This window comes from Pleurotus ostreatus (genome assembly GCF_014466165.1).
Source record: "Pleurotus ostreatus strain PC9 chromosome Unknown scaffold_7, whole genome shotgun sequence".
Lineage (NCBI taxonomy): Eukaryota > Fungi > Basidiomycota > Agaricomycetes > Agaricales > Pleurotaceae > Pleurotus > Pleurotus ostreatus.
The window spans coordinates 1092788-1111236 of NW_023503162.1; the positions used below are offsets into that span (position 1 = coordinate 1092788).

Here is an 18449-nt window from a genome sequence, read left to right on the forward strand (position 1 = left end):
TTGGCAAACGGGTTAACTGGAATGCTGCCAGTAAGGAGGTTTTAAGTACTAGGTACTAGGGAGCATGTTGTTGTGCCAGGTCAGCAAGCCTTGGTGGTGGCTGAGGAGAATCGAAGCTAGTACGGCGGTAGCTCGAGGATAAGCCGACGCGGCCGCTTGGTGACAGTCGGCATTCAGACAAGGTGCTTATTGCGTGCGCAGCGCCCAAAAACGCGTCGGTCGGCGACGATAGTGACTGGGTGGCCCTTGGTGTGAAGTGAGAAGATGGTGGTTTGTGTGTAAGAACATGAAACAGCACCACTGTTTAAAATGGTGACCACAACTTCAAAGTACTTCAACAATACTAGATTTGAATAATGCTAGTAAATACATATAGTTTATAATACATTAATTAATGCGGTGAGTGTACAAATGAATGTCGTATTCAGTTATCGTCAATAATGCCCCAAAGTCCAGAGTGTAAAATCGTTTCGAATGAGTCAAGATGTTGCATGGATTGAATCACGCTAACGCAGCAAGGGACATCGAGTTCGTCTTCACATTATGCGAGAAGTATGCACTCTTCAGGAAGACGTCTCCAACCTATGCCAAGTCCAAGCCAAGTCAGTAAACGGAGAAGGAGGCAAGCGAAAAAAGGAACGTACAAGCCACTGGTTGGCACCTCCAATGCTGCCTGAAGTGATACCAGAGAAGCAGTCGCCAGTAGGATCGTTCAAGTTGAGAGGCGCAAACACCAAGTCTCTGGGATCGATAGTGAACTCTCGGCCTCCAAAGGTCAATGCGATAGTCGCGTTGGTCGTGCAGGGAATGATGAACCCCCCTTGGCCGTCTGAGCGCGCACCGGGAATGGCTTGGTGCAGGGCCCTCGCGTCGGCGTCGGGTGCGAGGATCAGGGTGGTGCCGGTGTCGAGGATAGCAGTACGGCGGGTGAGGCGGGTGTCCGCGCCATCGACGGTAATCTTGTCCATGGCGGCTTCCCAGAAGCCCACACGTGAGAGGTTATCGACAGTGACGAGGGTAGAAGGATCGAATTTGGTCTCGTCGAGGCCGCCGAAGGTGATGACGCCGTCGTTCTTCTGGTCGTCGAGGCGGGAAATCTTGTAAGACGTGATGGGGTCTTGAATGAGGCCATTCTGAGCCAGAGATTCGACGGCGGTTAAAGTTTTCTGGTTCGAGAGCGTCTGAAAGGTGGCCAGACTTGTCAGAGGAGAGTATGAGTCGACTGATTGCAAACAAAACCTACGGATTGCGCAGTGCCCAAAATACCATCAAAGGCAACATCATTGCCAGCGAATTCCTTTGATTCGTTGTGGGCAACACCGAAGATATGACCGTCAAGTGAGAGGCCGGCGAGCTTGAGGTTATCGCGAACGATTGTTCCGACAACAGCGCCTGTCCCGTATGTGATTTGGAACGGCCTTTGAGAGTCCTCGAAGGTGGTTGAGCTGATGCCTCCCAAGAAGACGTGGTTTCCCTGCCGCATGTCTCAGTAAAGGTGAGGATGGGAGTGGGCGAATGGGGCTTACGCATCCGGTAGCTGTATCCGAGTCGCAGTCTTCAGCACCAACCCATAAATCGGCGGACCCAGAATCCATGATCACTCGGAACTCGCGAGGGGGCGTCCCAAGAAGGATGGTTGCGAAATACCCAACGTCGTTGGCACTATGTTGACATATATTTAGCCCACGCGCGCACTCGGGCAAAGGAAACTCACATGATGTCCAGGCCGATGGAATTGTCCGCTGCAGGTGTGTCAGCGAACGCGATCCCTCCGTTGGCTAGCGCTTCGATCTCGACGTCTGATACACCGTCCGCGTTATCCGTAGCCGCGACAATGGGATCAGAGCCGCCTTCTTTGGTTTGAGCTTTGGTGCTAATGCTCGCTGCAGAGAGATCGGGGGCCGAAGTGGTAGTGTGTTTGGTTCCCCCGATGTTGTATCTTTTGCCATGTTGCTTAGGATCGGACGGAAGCAAGAACAGTCGCTTCTCAAGGTTGGAGACAAGATCAGCGTCTGTAGGCCCGTCGCGTCCAGTCATTCGTGCGAAGCGGCGCTGACTCCGGTTGATATGTTGCTGCATCAGCTGTATAAATTTCCGTCAGTCTTTGTTCCCCCAAAATTGGCGCCACACTTACGATATGGGGGTGGACATCACGCTTCAATTGCTGCACCCGGCGAAGGGGCAAAGAGACCATACCAGCTCCTCGTTTGGCTGGTAGCGCGTCGACATTTCCGGCATAAAGAACGACAAGGAGTGTTGCAATGAAAGCAAGCTGAAATTGCATGGTGAAGTGGTCCAAAGTGGTCGTGCTTGCGTAGCTGAAGATGAATAGTAGAGAAAGGTAAATCTAGGAGAAGAAATGCTCAACCTGGAGCAGAGGAGAAAGGGCAGGAGAAAGAACGGAGGAAGCGTGTGGAATGAGCATGGTACGAACGCCGGGAACTTCTTATATACGGCTCGAAGGCTACCAGTGGCTCGGCGTTGCAATTGTTTTGCTGCAGCCTCATGGTGGTTGCGTTAGGGCTCAATTGGTTGTGCGGTCAACGAATAATTGACAATGGAAGTGAGCTGAACAATAGCCTCAACGCCCATTGTATTTGTTGTCACGTGGATGGCCAAGCCCCTAATATCATTCTTGCACCAGCGTTTCGAGTCGGAATGGGGACAGCAACAAAGACTACAGGCGTAAGTACCTATGTGTACTATCCGAACTCGTTACTTCTCGCTGGGTGACCTGTAGGCCGGAATGTGTTTCTGGCGGCACCCTAGCGTCCTCTCCAGCAAACTTCGGTAGGAAGAAGAAACAAGTGGGTCTCTACTTTAGTATCGGGACCAACGGACAGAACAGCCTGTACGTGGTAATCAATACAGCGGTCCCACTATAGAATTCACTGAGTAATATATAGCCACTACAGAAATGTCTCTGAGGCTCTCCCTCAATTACCTTGTGGCTCTACTGCGTTTAGTGAGCAAGGTAAGGAGGAAGCGGAGGTAAGGCCTACTGCGACTCTAGGACAGTATTCCGAGCCAGTCGTTTAACACAACACATTAATTCAAGACTAGCTGAGGGTCAGAAGGCCTCTTTCTATTCAGTCCGTAGTCTACACCGGAAGTACAAGAGGCATGGAGTCCTTGATCGGCAGACTAATCCTCATCCTCATCCGACTCGTCTTCGCCGATGTCCTCTTTATCACCAGTAGATTGCGTGTCTTGATCAAATACAAAATCTCCCTCGACCTTCACATATCCCTCCAGTCGACTAACAATGTCCTTCGTTATCTCGCACTGATCGATTTCCAACAAATCGATGGGCAACCCGAGCTGCTTACGTTCTTCAAGGAGGTGCACAACTAATGCGACATTGAGTTCAATATCGAATTGGCACAATTGTAGGGTTTTCAGCTGTGCAAAAGGTGGTTGCTCAGCTGCAGGCGGTTTCAAAAGTGCTTGAATACAGCTCGAGCCCACATACTCGGTTACCAACTTCTGCACGTGTTCGTGTCGTCTGAACAACGTCTCCCAGTCCTCTTTATTTATCGAGGGGAATCCAGAAACGTAGAAGATGGGAGCTTGTGAGCGCGGTAGCATGAGGGAGAGCTTGAATGTATGGTGTACGGGTTGGCTTGATAACTCGAAGTGCAGGTTCAGTACCAGACCATGACGATCGGCTACAATCATCCATAAGGAAGCACCATGAGGGTTACTTATGGACACATCAACGATATTCAGCATGTTGTCGTCGCTTGCTATATGCGACAAGAGAGCCTTCAGATCGTCGGCGCAGGATGTGATGCGGCCATCATCGTCAGAGATGACTGATCTGAACCTCACTCGTACAGAGGGAGGATAGCGGATTTGCCGAAACAAGGAAGAGCCCTTGAATTGCGTTGTGGTGTAGGATAAGGAACAGAGCTCGGGAAGTTCGACTACTGTACTTTCGTCGATTACTTCATTCGAGGTTTCTAAGGCACCGCCAATCTCAAGTCGCCTCAAAGAAGGCGTGCTGCGCAAGATCGATAGTATTGATGACACTGATGGCACAATATGATAGGGAGGAGTGTAGGAAAGCTGACGAAGTTGCGAGAATATGGGTATGGTCGGCGGCAAAGTGAAGCCTATGACTTCAAGGGTCTTCAAAAAGGGCATCTGCGCTGTGCATAAGACGTGGTGGATCCCTTCGCAAGCAGCATCGATGGAACTGAGCGGGGAGGTACGCGCATGCAGATGCAAAGACTGGAGTATGAGAGGTGAAACTTCCGCTCCAACGACGATTGCTTCTATGATCTTCAGGAGAACAGTGGAATTACGTCCAGAGTCCGAGTTGATATCCAAATGTTGAATCCTGTCCATGTGGGCCAAAATGACGGAGAGAATGGCCCAATGACTTTCCGAATCTGTGCACCATACACGGAGCGGCGCGTTCTGAGAATAGGCGAGACTCGCAATGGCCCAATCGAGGTGCCTTATTCTTGATGCATTGAGTTCATCCCACATGCGAGGCGCATTGAGGGTAATTTTGCGCCAGTTCCGACATACCTGGGCGACATTCAGCCAACCACCACGATCACCCGGGGAACGGTAAGAAAATTGTCGGGTGACGGATAGTTTTGCTAAGACAAAAATCTCTTCAAGAAGCTCTACTGGGAGTTTGGAGATAGGAGCGTGATCGTTTCTACGGGTACGCAGTTCCAGGATGGCAGATTCGTAGGCCGTGATTTGCTTGTCGATCGCTGCTTGGACACCGTGCCATTTGGCTGGGCATTCCGTTGTGGAAGGCTGGAGAGCATGTTATTAGTTGATGAAGGATCGCGAGCGAGTGACCATTTACTGGGGACATTGTCCGAGCCTAATGGTGATAGTCGCGACGAGTCGTCGTAGTAGTATGTTGTAGACTGTAGTAAAGCGAGGATTAAAGGTGTAACTCGCTGTTTAGACGCCCAGCGCTAGGACGGCTCGGGAGTCCCGAGTCCGAGGTTTACTCCCCCGTTGTACCTAGACTGGAAAATTCATTATTCGTCGAAAGGCCAGGCTGAGGGCATCGTCTGCTTGTCGGTTTGAGTAGCTCATTAATTACCTGATAGCATAACCGTAGTTTATCGACAGGGCAATGTCAGTAAAGAAACACGATGTTTGAGTACGTCAACTTAAGATGTAAACAGTCAGATTATATATGTCTAATACAAGTTTTGTTCAATCACTGAAAACCTGTATATACCATCAGAATAGTTGTATGCCGTTTTGTCAGTACGCGTTCTCATCGCGGATTTTGGACGCGAGCCTGATATCGTCTAAAGTGATCGAGGATCGCTCGCACATCCCTCTAAAGATACCATCAGCCTTTGAGTATAGGTTTAGAGGCGTGTCGAATTCCTTAGGCAGATAAATAGCTGCTGAGTTAGAGCTCTGCATCAAATAAAAGGCGACTCACAGCAATTTGGCCGGCATCTAACACGCAAATACGATCGTAGGCAATGATAGTCCGTAATCGATCTAGCAGATGGCATTAGCAAAGTGAGTAGTAGGCACGATTGCTATGCTCACGAGCGATACATAATATCGTGCGATCTTGGAATTCGTGAGCAATCGTATCTTGAATCTTGCGATCGGTCTCATAATCTACGGACGCTAAAAGAGCAATATACTGTAAGGCACGCCTAAGAATGGTGAAAGAGGGAGTAGGTACCCGTGGCTTCATCAAGAATTAGCACTTTGGTGTCCTTCACCAACGCCCTTGCGAGGGATACAAGAGATCGCTGCAAACCAAACGTTAAACAAGCGACGAAGCGCGGAGCACAATACGGCGTACTTGGCCCACGGAGAGGTTGGAACCTTCGTCTTCGATTGGAGTGTCAAGGGTAAAACGATTGGTGGGAGTATTTGCACCGGTTGGGAGATCGTCCTCGAGGGCAGCAGAATTCCTCTTTGCGGACTCCACCAAGTATGAGCGCTTCAAAGCGTCCCAAAGTCGCGCATCATCGTGTAAGTTGAAGGGATCCAAATTAGTCCTCAGCGTCCCAGAGACTTGTTGCTACTTCAGCGGCGTTATCAATCGTCTTCGAAGAAATACTCACATAACAACTGTGAAACGATTCAGAATTATGAAGATACTAGCAGGTGTCGGACTTACGGGATCCTGAGGAATAATTGCTAGCCCACTTCGCAAGTCGGTCAGTCCAACGGTCGAAGTATCGACACCGTCGATGATGATAGATCCTGAAGTGAGCTCAACCAAGCGGTACAACGCAGTCATAATCGAGCTTTTTCCAGCGCCAGTTCTACAACCCAAATCAATACCATTGAATCAACAAAAGTTTTACCGCTGACCGTCCAACTATACCAATCTTCTCGCCTCCTCTTACAACCATGCTGACATTCTTCAAGACGGCTGGCAGCTCTGGGCGGTAACTGAGTACAACATTCTTGAGTTCCACGTCGCCTTTAGAGGGCCACGGTGCGGGAGGTTTCCTGTCAGGAAGTTCGTGGGGTGCTTCTTGTTCAATCTCCTTTGCGTAGTGCACTACTCGCTCAACTGAATTCATGTCGTTTTCGACTTCCGCGCTTTGACGAACGAGCCAGCCAAATCTAACCCCGGCGTTTAGTAAGAAAGAGGTTTTGAACAATAAATTCACTCACGCTTGCTGAACAGAGAGGATATAAGATAGGGTCACACCAGTTTGAGCAGGAGAAATAGAAAAGCGAGTGCCGACGGTAAGCATGCCCACAACGAAAGTGAGCAGTGCGCCCAAAAAGTCCAATCGGATACCCAGCCACCTTTGATTCGTGACCGTTAGCCAATAGGCCCTGCATCGGACAGATCAGCATCGATTTTAGGTGGAAACCAAACGTTACGCACCGATTCTCTATGTCTACGCGATCCTCATTCTCTTGTCTGAACCTATCCGCTTCACCGTAGGCTCGAATCGTAGGTAGGCCAGATAGGGACTCGGAAAAGTGTGAATACAGCGTGGATCGCAGAATAGCATCAAGCCGCTGCAAAGTCATCTCAGCGATCATCAAAAGATTGCTAAGGCGAACAGTGTCACCTTAAGCTCTCGAGCACTAGCTCTATAAAAGGTGGCGGCGTAGTAGTAGACGATCAAGATGCAGAAGACGCCGATGAGGAACCAGGGAAGCAGGATGGAGATCAAGATGATAGCTCCCAATATAGATGAAGAAGTGCCCGCGAGCATGCGTAGGGCATCTAGATAGAGAACCGTCAAGTATGTGATATAAAGCATGTAGTCGGATACGTACCTCCCAGTAGGTTATCTATAGTATCGATATCTACAACCACTTGATCAGCGTACAAACATAAAGAATATCGAAGAAACTCACCCTTAGAAAAGCGATTCATGATTCGACCAAGTGGCTACAGATTCCCGAGTCAATATTCCATGATTGTCAAATCGATCAACAAGGGGCTGACCGTAGTGTCGAAGAATGACATGGGCGCATGTAAAACTCTGTTTATTGCGGCCTACAAGCTCTGTGAGCATTACTTTGAACAGCGTCTGGATGCACTTACCTTGTGCAGTCGCTGCGATGCGAAGTACGTCAACATGGCAAATGTACTTCCCATCAGGAAAGATGCCAGGGCTTGAGAGATACCCAAGGATGCATAGATCCCCATCTGTGTGGACATTCGTCAGAAGACGTAAAAAGAGGTTGTTTCCTGAACTCACGTAGAAGCCCGGAGATTGATTGAATTGGCTAGTGATCACTGTTAGTATAGTATGTCTGCTAGTTAATCGCCAAAGTAAAGGACGCACTCTTCTTGCCAGTACACAAGCCTAGGGACAGTTGTTGTTCAGCAAGGAAACGATGGCCGATTGGATGAACTCACCAATAGGACGACATAACATTCGAGCCCTGCAAAAACACCAACGCGAACGCTAAGAGGGGAAGGACAACTGCGCCATTCCCTGCCTTTGCGTAATCTTTATAGATTTGCCCGCTAATGGCTCCAGTGTTCCGTTCCTCGGCCTGCATCTGAGACGCGCCTATAACATCTGGCTTTCTCGCTTTTTTGTTACCGTCCTTTTCAGCATCTATAGCATCTTCTTCCGCCTCGACCTCTTTCTTCTCTTCTTCCTGCGACCCAAACTCGTGAACAAACTTCGAGAATGTGCCGTTGTTCTCCATAAGGTCGGCATAAGTCCCGCGTTCGGCAATGCGCCCGTCGACGACGGTGAAAATGTAATCAACTTGCGGCAAGAAGTGAAGAGCGTGCGTCACCAGGATCCTCGTCTTGCCAGAAAGAGTGTTCTGCAGGACGTTCTGAAAGACCGCCTTGCCAACATGGGCGTCCAAGGCACTGAGCGGATCCTATGGTTGACATGATCGGTGTCATCGTTGCGTAGTTTAAAAGTTAAATTGACTTACATCGAAGAATTGGATGTCGGTGTTGCAATATATGGCTCTAGCAATATTCACTCGTTGCTTCTGGCCTCCGGAAAGAGATATGCCCTTGGAAGGAGTTTAGTGTGTGAATATACGTTAGTGAAATCATAATCCACCTTTTCCCCGACTTCAGTCATATCGCCGTAGGGCAGCATATCGATATCAGGTTCAAGACAGGCATCCCGAACGGCCGCCCAGTAGCGCTCTTCTTCGAAAGGCCTCCCGAAGCAAATATTCTCGCGGATCGTTAGATTCTAAGTGACACGCAGTGTCAGCTCAGTATTTAGTCTTCGTGATTTCCTTTGGGAAAATCGTATACCTGGATCCAAGCAGTCTGCGGGCAATACCCAACAGAACCTCCGAATGTCACTGTGCCGGATGTGCGTCTCATTTCCCCGATGATGCCTTGCAATAACGACGTCTTGCCGGAGCCCACAGCGCCGACGATGGCAACCAATTTGCCCCTTGGAATAGTCAAATTCACGTCTTTCATCTCGAATATCGTCTTGTCGTCGTTCTTTGCCTTCCCTGCAGAGGTAGTCGAGGTTGGAACGTGCGCGTAAAGGCCTGGCCGCTTCTTCGACTTTGCGTCATCGGGAGGAGGACTGTCCCACATGAAGGACGCATTCTTGACTTCGATGGCATAGGGCAACTGAGGATCGGTGACTTGTGTTTCTTCTAGTGTCTCCGCTTCGAAGACGTCGTATAGACGCGAGGTAGCGTTCGCAGCATCTGCGATCGAGCTGAATGCCACGGCTACAGTCGATTCGGTGAGTCAATTCATTCGTGGGAGAAGGAAGCTAGGAAGCTCACGCAGGAACATCAAGGGTAGTCGCAGCAAATTGAACAGAGTTAAAGACGCAAAAATAATGGCTGGATCAAGCGAATGTCCAGAAAGCGAGTAAGTAACGAAAGATAGGACCGACGCCAGGACTGGTAGTGACATTGCAACAGCGTTGTTGGCGGATCGCACGAGCAGCAACGAGCGGATGTAACTGCGTATAGTCATTTCCGTCAGTAACAACTTGTATACGCAGTACAAACTAACAATTACCTCAATTCCTTCTGCCTGTAATCGACGAGGCGCTGAAGAAATGGTGTCTCCCAAGCGAAGAACTTGATGACTTTCATACCGCCTAGCAGCTCTTGCAGCAACTTCGCGCGCTTATCGGTCCATATCATGCTCTTCCTTCGTAGCTTGAATAGGTTCTTCATCACCATCGTCTGCGCTGGAGTCGCGAGGAGGAAGAACCCAAATCCAGCTAAGGCACTAGGTCCCAGATTGTCTATCAACAGGATCAAGCAGACAATCATTTGTATCGGAGCCGTCCATGCCATATGGAAGAAGCCGCAACAAAAGTCGATGCGCGATACATCAGTGGAGATATGGTTAACGAGTTTGCCGTTGGGTAACTTGGAGCGGGCACGGGATGTTAACCGGAGCGAACGCTGGAATATGGCAGTGATGAGAGCACCACGAAGGAGCACCCCTGTTGATGCACCGCGGTAGAAGAAGTGGTGAGTACATAGGGAGGCGACTATTTGTAGACCCAGCAATCCGAATACGTAACCAATTCCCTGGCCAATGGGCGGGATGGCGTCGAAATTACCCGTTCGGTGATTCGTGTATGATGCAGTAGCAAAGTTGATGATTGCCTTGGACCCGTAAGATGAGGTCACAATGGACCTAGGGACCACATACCTTTACAAGCAAAGGGCTGGTAATTTGCGCGCCGTCACCGAGGATTTTGAGGATTCCCCCGGACCAGAACCACCACTTGACGCTGTCATTCATGGCCATGACCAAGCTCGCGCGTCTCTTGCCATCAAAATCTCTCCACCTCTCCTCGCGCGCCTTGCTGTCCCTTCTAAGAATCCACCACAACTTTTTCCACACCGGAGGCTTGACGTCCCCATTGCGCAATCGCATGTTGTACTCATCTGCCTCTTTCCGTCGCCGATCGTACGACGTTACTATCTTCTCGGCCACATATGCAGACGATCGGTCCGCTTGTAATTTGTACAGATCCGAAGCCTCCAAAGGACGAAGGTAGCCAAGGACAAGTAACGGGGTGATCCAGCCAAATGTGATAAGGCTTATCCAACTAGCCTTGACTTCAGGGATAGTTTCTGCATCGTCAATGGATCCCTTCGGTGGGGGCGGCGCCTTGGTCGAGATGAAAGGTACTTTCGTGAATCTGCAATGTAGAAAGTTGGTAAATCCCTCTTTGGTCAGCAATATGACGTACACTGAGCGTTCAGGGTATTGGTAGTTAGTTCGGAGTTTGGATTTGTCTTGTTTCTCGGCGTTGGAGTCGTCGTCGAGCGAAGGGGACGTCGACTTGGTCATACTCCTCGGGGACAGGGAGCAAGGAGGAGGGGGCGGGCCACGCAGCAATGTCTGGGAGCAGGGAAACTTTCGCTGACTCACCAAACATTATATTTAACTTCCACTGCCGGTACAGCCGACGGTCTTTCAATTTCCAACAACCCCCCGCACATGCTCGCTGACGAAGAAGGCATTCGACCTCGAGGACGGGGGTGGCATGTCATTGATATGGCCCCGTGGGGCGTGCCATCGGTGTGCTCACCTCGGAATGCTACGAACTGTGACTCAGTGTACTTCAGTATATACAGGCATTGACGGTCACGTAGGTGGAACTTACTGCAAATGTGAACTTCAATGAGCTGCTGCCTAGCTGCAAGCAGAGCACTGATTGAGGGCAGTCGGGTTGCTAAATCAAGACAAAAGCGATCGTGAGCTCAAGATGTTCCGCAGCTTGTTGTCTGATCGCCAACGAAAACTCACGGCAATACTCCCTCTACCCCACTAAATGAGCAGGGAGTCGTCTGAGAAGTCAACCGAGGAACTCCTTCGCGGCCCCCCAAAAAGGTTATTTTTCAAATTCCCCGACGTCGGACGTTGATGCCGTTGTAGCTTCGAGTCAAGGCGACGTGCCGCACAGTCGGATTACAACTCTGAGAGGCTGCCAGAACGCTAGAAAATGAAGATGGATGACAAGGAAGGTACCAGGAACGATTGCAGCATTCAGGTTACGGAAGGCGATCCTTAAAGACTTGCAGTACGCACGCCGTTGCGCACATCTATGGCGTAATGCTAGGCGCTTAAGATAAATCACTAGAGGACTTTGACATGTACTTGAGGACCCCAATTAGCTGTCAGGGAGAAATATCCATATTTCCGTCTTCCTCGCTGTTCGAACTTCGCAATGGATTATGGAGGAGCAGGCCTCAGTAGGGGTTAATATAGATTTACACACACGCGACGGTCACGTGACTAGTGACTAGTGACTAGGGATGTTTGTCCTTGTTGCTGCAGCGCCTCGCCTCTTGCTTCTCCTCAACCTCGTTCTCAACCTCGCTCTCAACCATCCACAATAGAGAGTTTGCGAAAGCCACCCAGGTGGCTTTGTCAGCCACCGAATGCCCAAATCGAGCGATTTTCAGCTTGCGCAAACCGGTGGCTGGTTTGACAAGCATTTACTCCTTCTGTTGATGGAGCACAAATTTAGTTTCTGCGGCATAATAAGCTCGTACGCGCAGCTGTGAATGCGCAACACAATACAGCTATCCTGCTGCTTGGAGGAGAGGCTACTAGCGAATTCTAAGTAGACGCCCAAAGCCACCAGCCGGTGAGTTTCGGGCTTTTTGACCGGGAAGCCACCGAGTTCCGCAAGCTCCGCGAAAGCCACCCGGTGGCTTTCGCAAACTCTCTAATGTCGGCCACCACGAATGGCACAAAGGAATCAATCTGCAGATCGATTTTCGAAAAGTATGCTATTAGCCAGCCATGATAAGGAACTGACTGTTGACACTGATCAGATATGGCGTCGCCCCTGGCTTCTATACGTGAGCGTTCAATCCTCATTTTGTAACGGCCTCAGTTTGATCTCTGTGGTAGCGACCTGATGAAGGATATCGAGGACAAGTACATTTCCTGTGATTAGTCGCTTGCGAATCCTAATATCCAAATTAGCTTGTACGACCTCATTGCTCCAACTACATACGATGTTGCTTCCGAGTATGTGCTGCACCTTGCTGGTAGCATACACTCTGATTTTATACTCTTCCAAAATCGCTCGAAATAACAACAAATGGGACAGTTGGTGCGCGTCCGTGCACGCTATGACGAAACGAGTACACACCTTCGTCCATGTCATTCCTTCTGTAACAACCGAGCTGGAAGCGGTAGCAAGTGCTGTGCGATATCCTTCCAAGCTTCGCAATCTCTCAGACCTCCGCCAAAAGGTGCCGTCTCTTGGAAAGTACAACAAGTTCCTAGATGACATCGCTGAATGGGCGAAATCCCCGGAGCGTAGTCGTTGGGACGAGGCCCTGAATCCAGACGTTCTTCAACTCTACACGCCCTGGTGCATAACCTTGGATGCTATCCAAGCTGGATCGTGTGAGCTCGCGGCCCGCACTGCGCCAGATGCTCTCCTGCATACTATATTTTCTGGAGGGTCCTCGGACGAGTCCCGTCATACAATGTAGTAAGTGTAAACACCCCACTATGTCACGTCTACTTATTTCTTCTTGCAGCACAGAGGTCGACGTCCTCCTTCCAGTTATGCTCGACTCTCCACACCCTCTCAAGACAGCGCGGGCGGATACTTGCTTTGGCATGGTCGCTCCAAAGGATCTATTAGAAAAGATCGATGCTGCATCCTTCACGATGCATGCTGCGCCATATACGAGCAGCTTAAGGTGTATGGACATCCAACGGGAAGACCTAGCTTTTGGGACCTTCTTTGCAGAATGGAAGCGTAACTCGACACCCTCGGACGCCTCGCGTCAAGCTGTATACTACGGTTATGCGATGCAGGCTCTTCGGCAACTATTCAAGTTGCCCGCCCGCCCCTTATATGGTATGGTATTTGAGAAGGGCGTCCTTCACCTCGCTGCCATGACGATTGATAGCACCGATAATTCCTACGTTGTGTCCTTTCCGCTAGTTGAATGATGCTTTAGACTGACTCCCTTGTTGTACAGCAATTGCAGCAGTCTATGTCTATTGCCCATTCTTGGGACCTCCGTCATCCGTCGGCCCTTGTTGAATGCTTTTATTTCATCCTCGCCTTGAAGAAGACCGTGGACGCTAACCTGCAGAAAGATTTCGAGGAACTACGCCAACGCGACGATGCTGCACTGATCGATTGGGATGCATTGCGGAAACGGGCAGACGACTGGCGGAAATATGACGCAGGAAGGTCCAAGACGGCTAAAATCAAGCGCCTCAAGGGCGCTCGCCCGGGCCTAGCGCGTGGTGACGATGGAGGCAGCTCTCCTGCTGATGAACGTTCGGGTGGAAACAACAACGAATCAACAAATGTCGACCACAAGTCCGATGACTATCAAATGGATTCTGAAGAAAACAGCAGTGATGATGAGGAGTCGGATCCCGAAGAACGCCATACGAAGTACGTGTCCATCCTGAGTTGGCGGCGCGGCAAGGAATATCCTGTGCAAGATCTAGATGCATGGTACCGCGACCCCGAGTCACTGAAACTAGTTTCCCGCTTTTAGCTTATTGGCAGTCATCGGCGCCTTCTTTCTGTTTGTTTCCTTCTGTACTGTATAAACTGTAATACATTATCTCGAAACAGCTAATCGTAGAACAAAAACCGACAATATACAAGGTCAGGAGAGCAAATAAGGTCTGTTGCGGTAAATGACTAGTTATACGTGAGGTATAAACGACGTCCAGTCAACAGACGCAGCAGCGGATGGGGGCAAATCCCGTAATAGCACGAAGGCTTCGACGACTCCCCGAGTACTTCGAGACCTTCCCCATCCCCCACGATGGATCCGTGGAGGTTCAGAATAAAGCCTCCGTTCATGATTCGCGCAAGGTAACCGCCGCCCGCTGGCTTTCGAGGCGGTGGCTGCGGTTTGAAGTTTTGGATGCGAATGGAAATGGGGCGCTGGACGTTGTAGGGCTTGTGCCACCAGAAGGCGTAGAGCATGCCGCAGAGGAGCGCATAGGCGAGTGTCATTATCTCTAGTTTCGTGATCGTGAGGCGGCGGGCTACGCGGGCAAGGAGCTGGATGAGGAAGTAGGAGGTTTGGATGACGACGATCGCTTTAGCGAGAGCATCACCCTTGCTTTTGTCATCGATTTCCTCCTTCTCAATCGTCGGCGTACGATCCCTGCTGAATTAGACACTCTGTACGTACCTGTTCCATCGTTCTTTTCAACATCGTTCAGCGCCGCCATCCCTCCCTTGCCGATGCCATTGGCGGCATTGTAGGCTTCAGAGACTCGTCGCGCCTCAGCCCATTGTTGCACCGCCCACATTACCATCAACTCGGGAACCATCAGGGCCCAGATAGCCTGGATTAAACGCCAGCGGCGTAATTTCCATTCGCTATGGCGGATACGTTCAGAGGGGATGTTGGGGTGAATGGCGGTCCAGGTGCAGGCGAATATGATGGCCAAACAACTCCAAGCGATCCCGAGAGGCGAGCGGGTGTCGCCCGCGCCGTCAGCGCTATCCATGCCCGATTCTACACTAGTTTGGTAGGGGAAAGGTAACAAGGCGCGTGGGGGTCACTGGCTGTGATACTTATATCAGAGCCTATCCTAAAGAAGCCAGAGCTGTGGCGTGCTGCACAGCGCCGGCGACGAAATAGCCAGTTGGTCACATCAGTCGGCCATTTTTACGGTTTGAGCTCACCTTCAAGGAAAGTTATAGGAGGGACTTCGTGGTATATGACTGCGACAACGGGCGGCCGGGTCCATGGTGAACGTTAACGGGTGCAGATTTTGAGATTAGAAGTTGTACTACAAGTTGAGCTTATTGCTGTCTGCAGAATAGTTGACCCAGCGTGATTTTAGCGCCACACACACAAAAATAGTAGGCCAGCCCGGTCGCCGGCGCTTGAGCAGGGGGGGCGGATGTAAATGATCACGTGACGTGTGACGGTTCGCGACAGTCACAATACCTTTGAATCGCCATCTCTCTCTACGATTCACCTTCAGCATGGATGCTGAAATACACCCTTTGCTAAAAGGCAAATCCAAGTCATTGGACACCGACAACACCGATCCAACACACCAACACGAAGCCATAACCTATCGACATCTTCTGTCTCAAACACTTGGTTCTCGGGATCCCCTTCGTGTCATTGCCCTTTGCGACTCAGACGCATTCTATGCCGCCTGTGAAATGGTTCGTCTGGGAACAGACCCCGAGCTACCGTTGGTGGTACAACAGTGGGACTCCCTGATCGCAGTGAACTACCCTGCTCGAAAGTTTGGCATATCGCGAATGGATAAGGCGGCCGACGCGAAGAAGAAATGCCCAGAGCTTATTTGTGTACATGTACCAACGTACAAGGAAGGGGATGCTGAGCCTGGACATTGGGGGCCCGTAGACCCGAGGACACATAAAGTAAGTACGGGACATTCGTGCGGATTATACATGTAAGCTTGATGATTTCAATTTGAAGACGTCGTTGGATACGTACCGTACTGAGAGTGGGAAGATACTGAATGTATTCAAAGAGGAGCTTCCGGGTGTAGAGATTGGTGCGTAGATATTTGTGCAACGCCTATAGTTTGAACGACATACAACTCATGCTATCTCCGCAGAGAAAGCTTCCATAGACGAAGCATTCTTTGACCTGACTCGTCCTGTTCGCGAAGCTCTTCTGCGCCGTTATCCCCATCTTGCGTCTGCCTCTCCTAAGGACATGGACACACCGCTTCCGCCTCCCCCACCAATCAAATGGGATGAACTCGGTCACCTCATACCCATCGAACCCGAAACAACTCCGGCGGACGAGAAGGAGGGGCAATCGTCAAAAATACCCGAAGCTGTGAAGGAGGAGTCTCTTCCCACATGGCATGACGTGGCTTTGTCTATTGGTGCTGAGCTGATGGCGGGTGTGAGGGAGAAGGTGCGAACGAAGCTAGGGTACACAACGTCTGCAGTGCGTGACTGCAACGCTCTCGCTCGATACTGGATACGATCGTGCTTGTTCATATAGGGGATCGCCAGAAACAAGTTTCTTGCGAAGGTAACGTTGTTTATTCAACTCCGATGCAACTCTAAAAGTAAAGGATTCTTCCCAGCTCACCGCTTCGTATAGAAAGTTCAATAGCCAGGTACGAAGAATTGTTTGCACCGCTTATACGGCGACTGAGACAACTGTGGTTAGTCGATTCTTCGCAATGCCGCTATTGCCAATTACCTCAGGCCAATGCCATTTCAAAAGGTGTGCGAAATGAGTCCCGGTGCTAAGATCGACTTCCATTGAGGCCTGGCGTAGATTCGATTCCTTGGGGGTAAGCTCGGCAAAGCGATCGCAGAAGAATACGATGCCAGCACCGTAGGGGATCTCTTGTGCGTGCGCTCGGTCGCCCATTTCCCCACGGCAAAACTGACATTCTCGTTCACAGATCGGTCAGCGTCGGTAAGCTCCGCCGCACATTGCACCCGGCTCCAAGGGTTTCCATGCTGATGAGACGACGCAGAGGAGATACAAAATAAGTACGGCGAGAGCGCATTGTGGGTCTGGGAGATTCTTCGGTACGGAGCTTCTTTGATTCAGAGATCGAGTCGAAAATAATGCCTCGATCCTTCCCAGAGGCATAGACAGGTCAGAAGGTGGGTACTAGTAAGGCCTCTAACCCATATTTTTTGGATTGATCGACATGACATTTGATGTCGGTGTAGTTAAAGCGAAGACGGCGTTCTTCAAGAGTATGTCAGCCTCCAAGAACTTGCTCAAACCACTCGTGAAGCCTGCGGAAGGCGCACATTGGATCAGGATACTTGCTGCGGATTTAGTATTCAGACTGAAGGCTGCGCGGGCCGAACAGCCAACGCTTTGGCCTAAGACACTGGTTTTGGGTGCATATAAAGGTAAATGGATACCAGACGCCTGGAAACCGTATATAACATGTCCTTCCAGGATTTGGCAACGGACACTCGAAGCAAGCGCCATTCCCCTTCATCAAAGATGTGTCCGTCGACATAATCGCTTCGATTGCGGATAAGCTGTGGAAAGAGCTCATGGGGCTCGAGGTCGAGGGCGCCCCTCTAAATATACGGCATATGCACATGTCCTTCACGGGGGTAGGAACGGCGGAAACTGGCCAAGGCAGTATAGAAGGTTTCTTGAAGAGTCCGTTGCCAATCGCTCCAAGCGTATCAACGGCAAGCAAGAGGAAACCGCATGCTGAAGAAGATCTGTCAGCGAACGAAGACGACGATGTGTTGCCCTTTACTGACGGCACGCCAATCAACCCAGGCCGCAACTCCCCAGACTGCCATACAGCTCCATCTTTCACATGTACGCGTTGTGGGAAAACCATAAGTTTGGAGGTGAACAACTCTGATGCGTTCAATGATGCGACCGGCGCAACAGATATCAGCAGGGCGAGGCTGGACTGGAACTCGAGGGTTGATAACTTGAAGCGGGAGCATGAAGATTACCATTACGCACTAGATTTGACACGGAGAACTAACGGAACGTTGAAGGTAGGCATGCCCGGGCCAGTATCCGGCTCGTCCTCGAAGAAGAAACGAAAGACGGAGAGTCGGAGTCGAGTATCCACAAAAGGCAAGTCGCCAGGGATCGAGAGGTTCTTCAATACGTCCAAGTGAGGAGCTGTGAGGAGGCGGTGTTGGCGTTGGACGTTGATACATTGCTGCCGATGATGCATGTATGTACGTCTACTCTATCGGTTACCTAGGTCTGATCGACACTCTATAAGTATTCTCCATTGGTAACGTGTGTATGATATGATGGCAAACTCTTCACAAGAGTGGATCCTGGAAGTAAGTTCCTCTCACATTGTTATCTGGCTACACCAAACCGCAGCACTACTGCTGTCGCTGCGGAACTTTGTCTTTTCTCCTTGAATGTTCATAGCTAATGATACTACCATGCGTTCCCAGCTGTAATTGTATCGTCTGTGAAACAAGACCGTGGAATCCATCATCAACCATCAATCAATCCGATTCTGTGATCGCTCCGCTCGGTAAACTCTCATTGATATACAGCGATGGAATCCGCCC

At 50.3% G+C, this 18449-nt stretch overlaps 6 protein-coding genes across 6 annotated transcripts; 2 read left to right on the top strand and 4 right to left on the bottom strand.

Moving 5' to 3' along the window:
- Positions 1-501: 501 nt before the first annotated feature.
- On the bottom strand, positions 502-2284 carry PC9H_009567 (uncharacterized protein; the record flags this gene model as incomplete). Its single annotated transcript, XM_036779066.1, has 7 exons — positions 502-582; positions 645-1181; positions 1244-1474; positions 1527-1662; positions 1715-1879; positions 1967-2082; positions 2135-2284. The coding sequence occupies 7 exons, from the start codon at positions 2282-2284 to the stop codon at positions 502-504; spliced, it is 1416 nt and encodes a 471-aa protein (XP_036628455.1).
- Positions 2285-3144: 860 nt separating this feature from the next.
- On the bottom strand, positions 3145-4837 carry PC9H_009568 (uncharacterized protein; the record flags this gene model as incomplete). The annotated part of the gene is made up of 2 exons (XM_036779067.1): positions 3145-4776; positions 4829-4837. 2 exons carry the CDS (start codon positions 4835-4837, stop codon positions 3145-3147), a joined length of 1641 nt encoding a protein of 546 aa, XP_036628456.1.
- A 404-nt stretch (positions 4838-5241) lies between these two features.
- Positions 5242-10750, bottom strand: PC9H_009569 (uncharacterized protein; the record flags this gene model as incomplete). The annotated part of the gene is made up of 24 exons (XM_036779068.1): positions 5242-5370; positions 5429-5490; positions 5542-5625; positions 5684-5753; positions 5807-6028; positions 6128-6275; positions 6325-6582; positions 6634-6801; positions 6854-6990; positions 7044-7201; positions 7255-7284; positions 7336-7369; positions 7427-7477; positions 7526-7630; positions 7683-7710; positions 7770-7790; positions 7844-8325; positions 8383-8466; positions 8517-8654; positions 8720-9156; positions 9214-9395; positions 9455-10056; positions 10103-10598; positions 10650-10750. 24 exons carry the CDS (start codon positions 10748-10750, stop codon positions 5242-5244), a joined length of 4227 nt encoding a protein of 1408 aa, XP_036628457.1.
- A 1796-nt stretch (positions 10751-12546) lies between these two features.
- Positions 12547-13947, top strand: PC9H_009570 (uncharacterized protein; the record flags this gene model as incomplete). The annotated part of the gene is made up of 3 exons (XM_036779069.1): positions 12547-12914; positions 12964-13360; positions 13414-13947. 3 exons carry the CDS (start codon positions 12547-12549, stop codon positions 13945-13947), a joined length of 1299 nt encoding a protein of 432 aa, XP_036628458.1.
- Positions 13948-14096: 149 nt separating this feature from the next.
- On the bottom strand, positions 14097-14920 carry PC9H_009571 (uncharacterized protein; the record flags this gene model as incomplete). Its single annotated transcript, XM_036779070.1, has 2 exons — positions 14097-14571; positions 14595-14920. 2 exons carry the CDS (start codon positions 14918-14920, stop codon positions 14097-14099), a joined length of 801 nt encoding a protein of 266 aa, XP_036628459.1.
- Positions 14921-15404: 484 nt separating this feature from the next.
- On the top strand, positions 15405-18035 carry RAD30 (DNA-directed DNA polymerase eta rad30; the record flags this gene model as incomplete). The annotated part of the gene is made up of 12 exons (XM_036779071.1): positions 15405-15815; positions 15874-15952; positions 16016-16356; positions 16414-16443; positions 16499-16543; positions 16585-16641; positions 16696-16773; positions 16906-16955; positions 17014-17033; positions 17103-17291; positions 17341-17553; positions 17617-18035. The coding sequence occupies 12 exons, from the start codon at positions 15405-15407 to the stop codon at positions 18033-18035; spliced, it is 1932 nt and encodes a 643-aa protein (XP_036628460.1).
- Between the last annotated feature and the right edge of the window lie 414 nt (positions 18036-18449).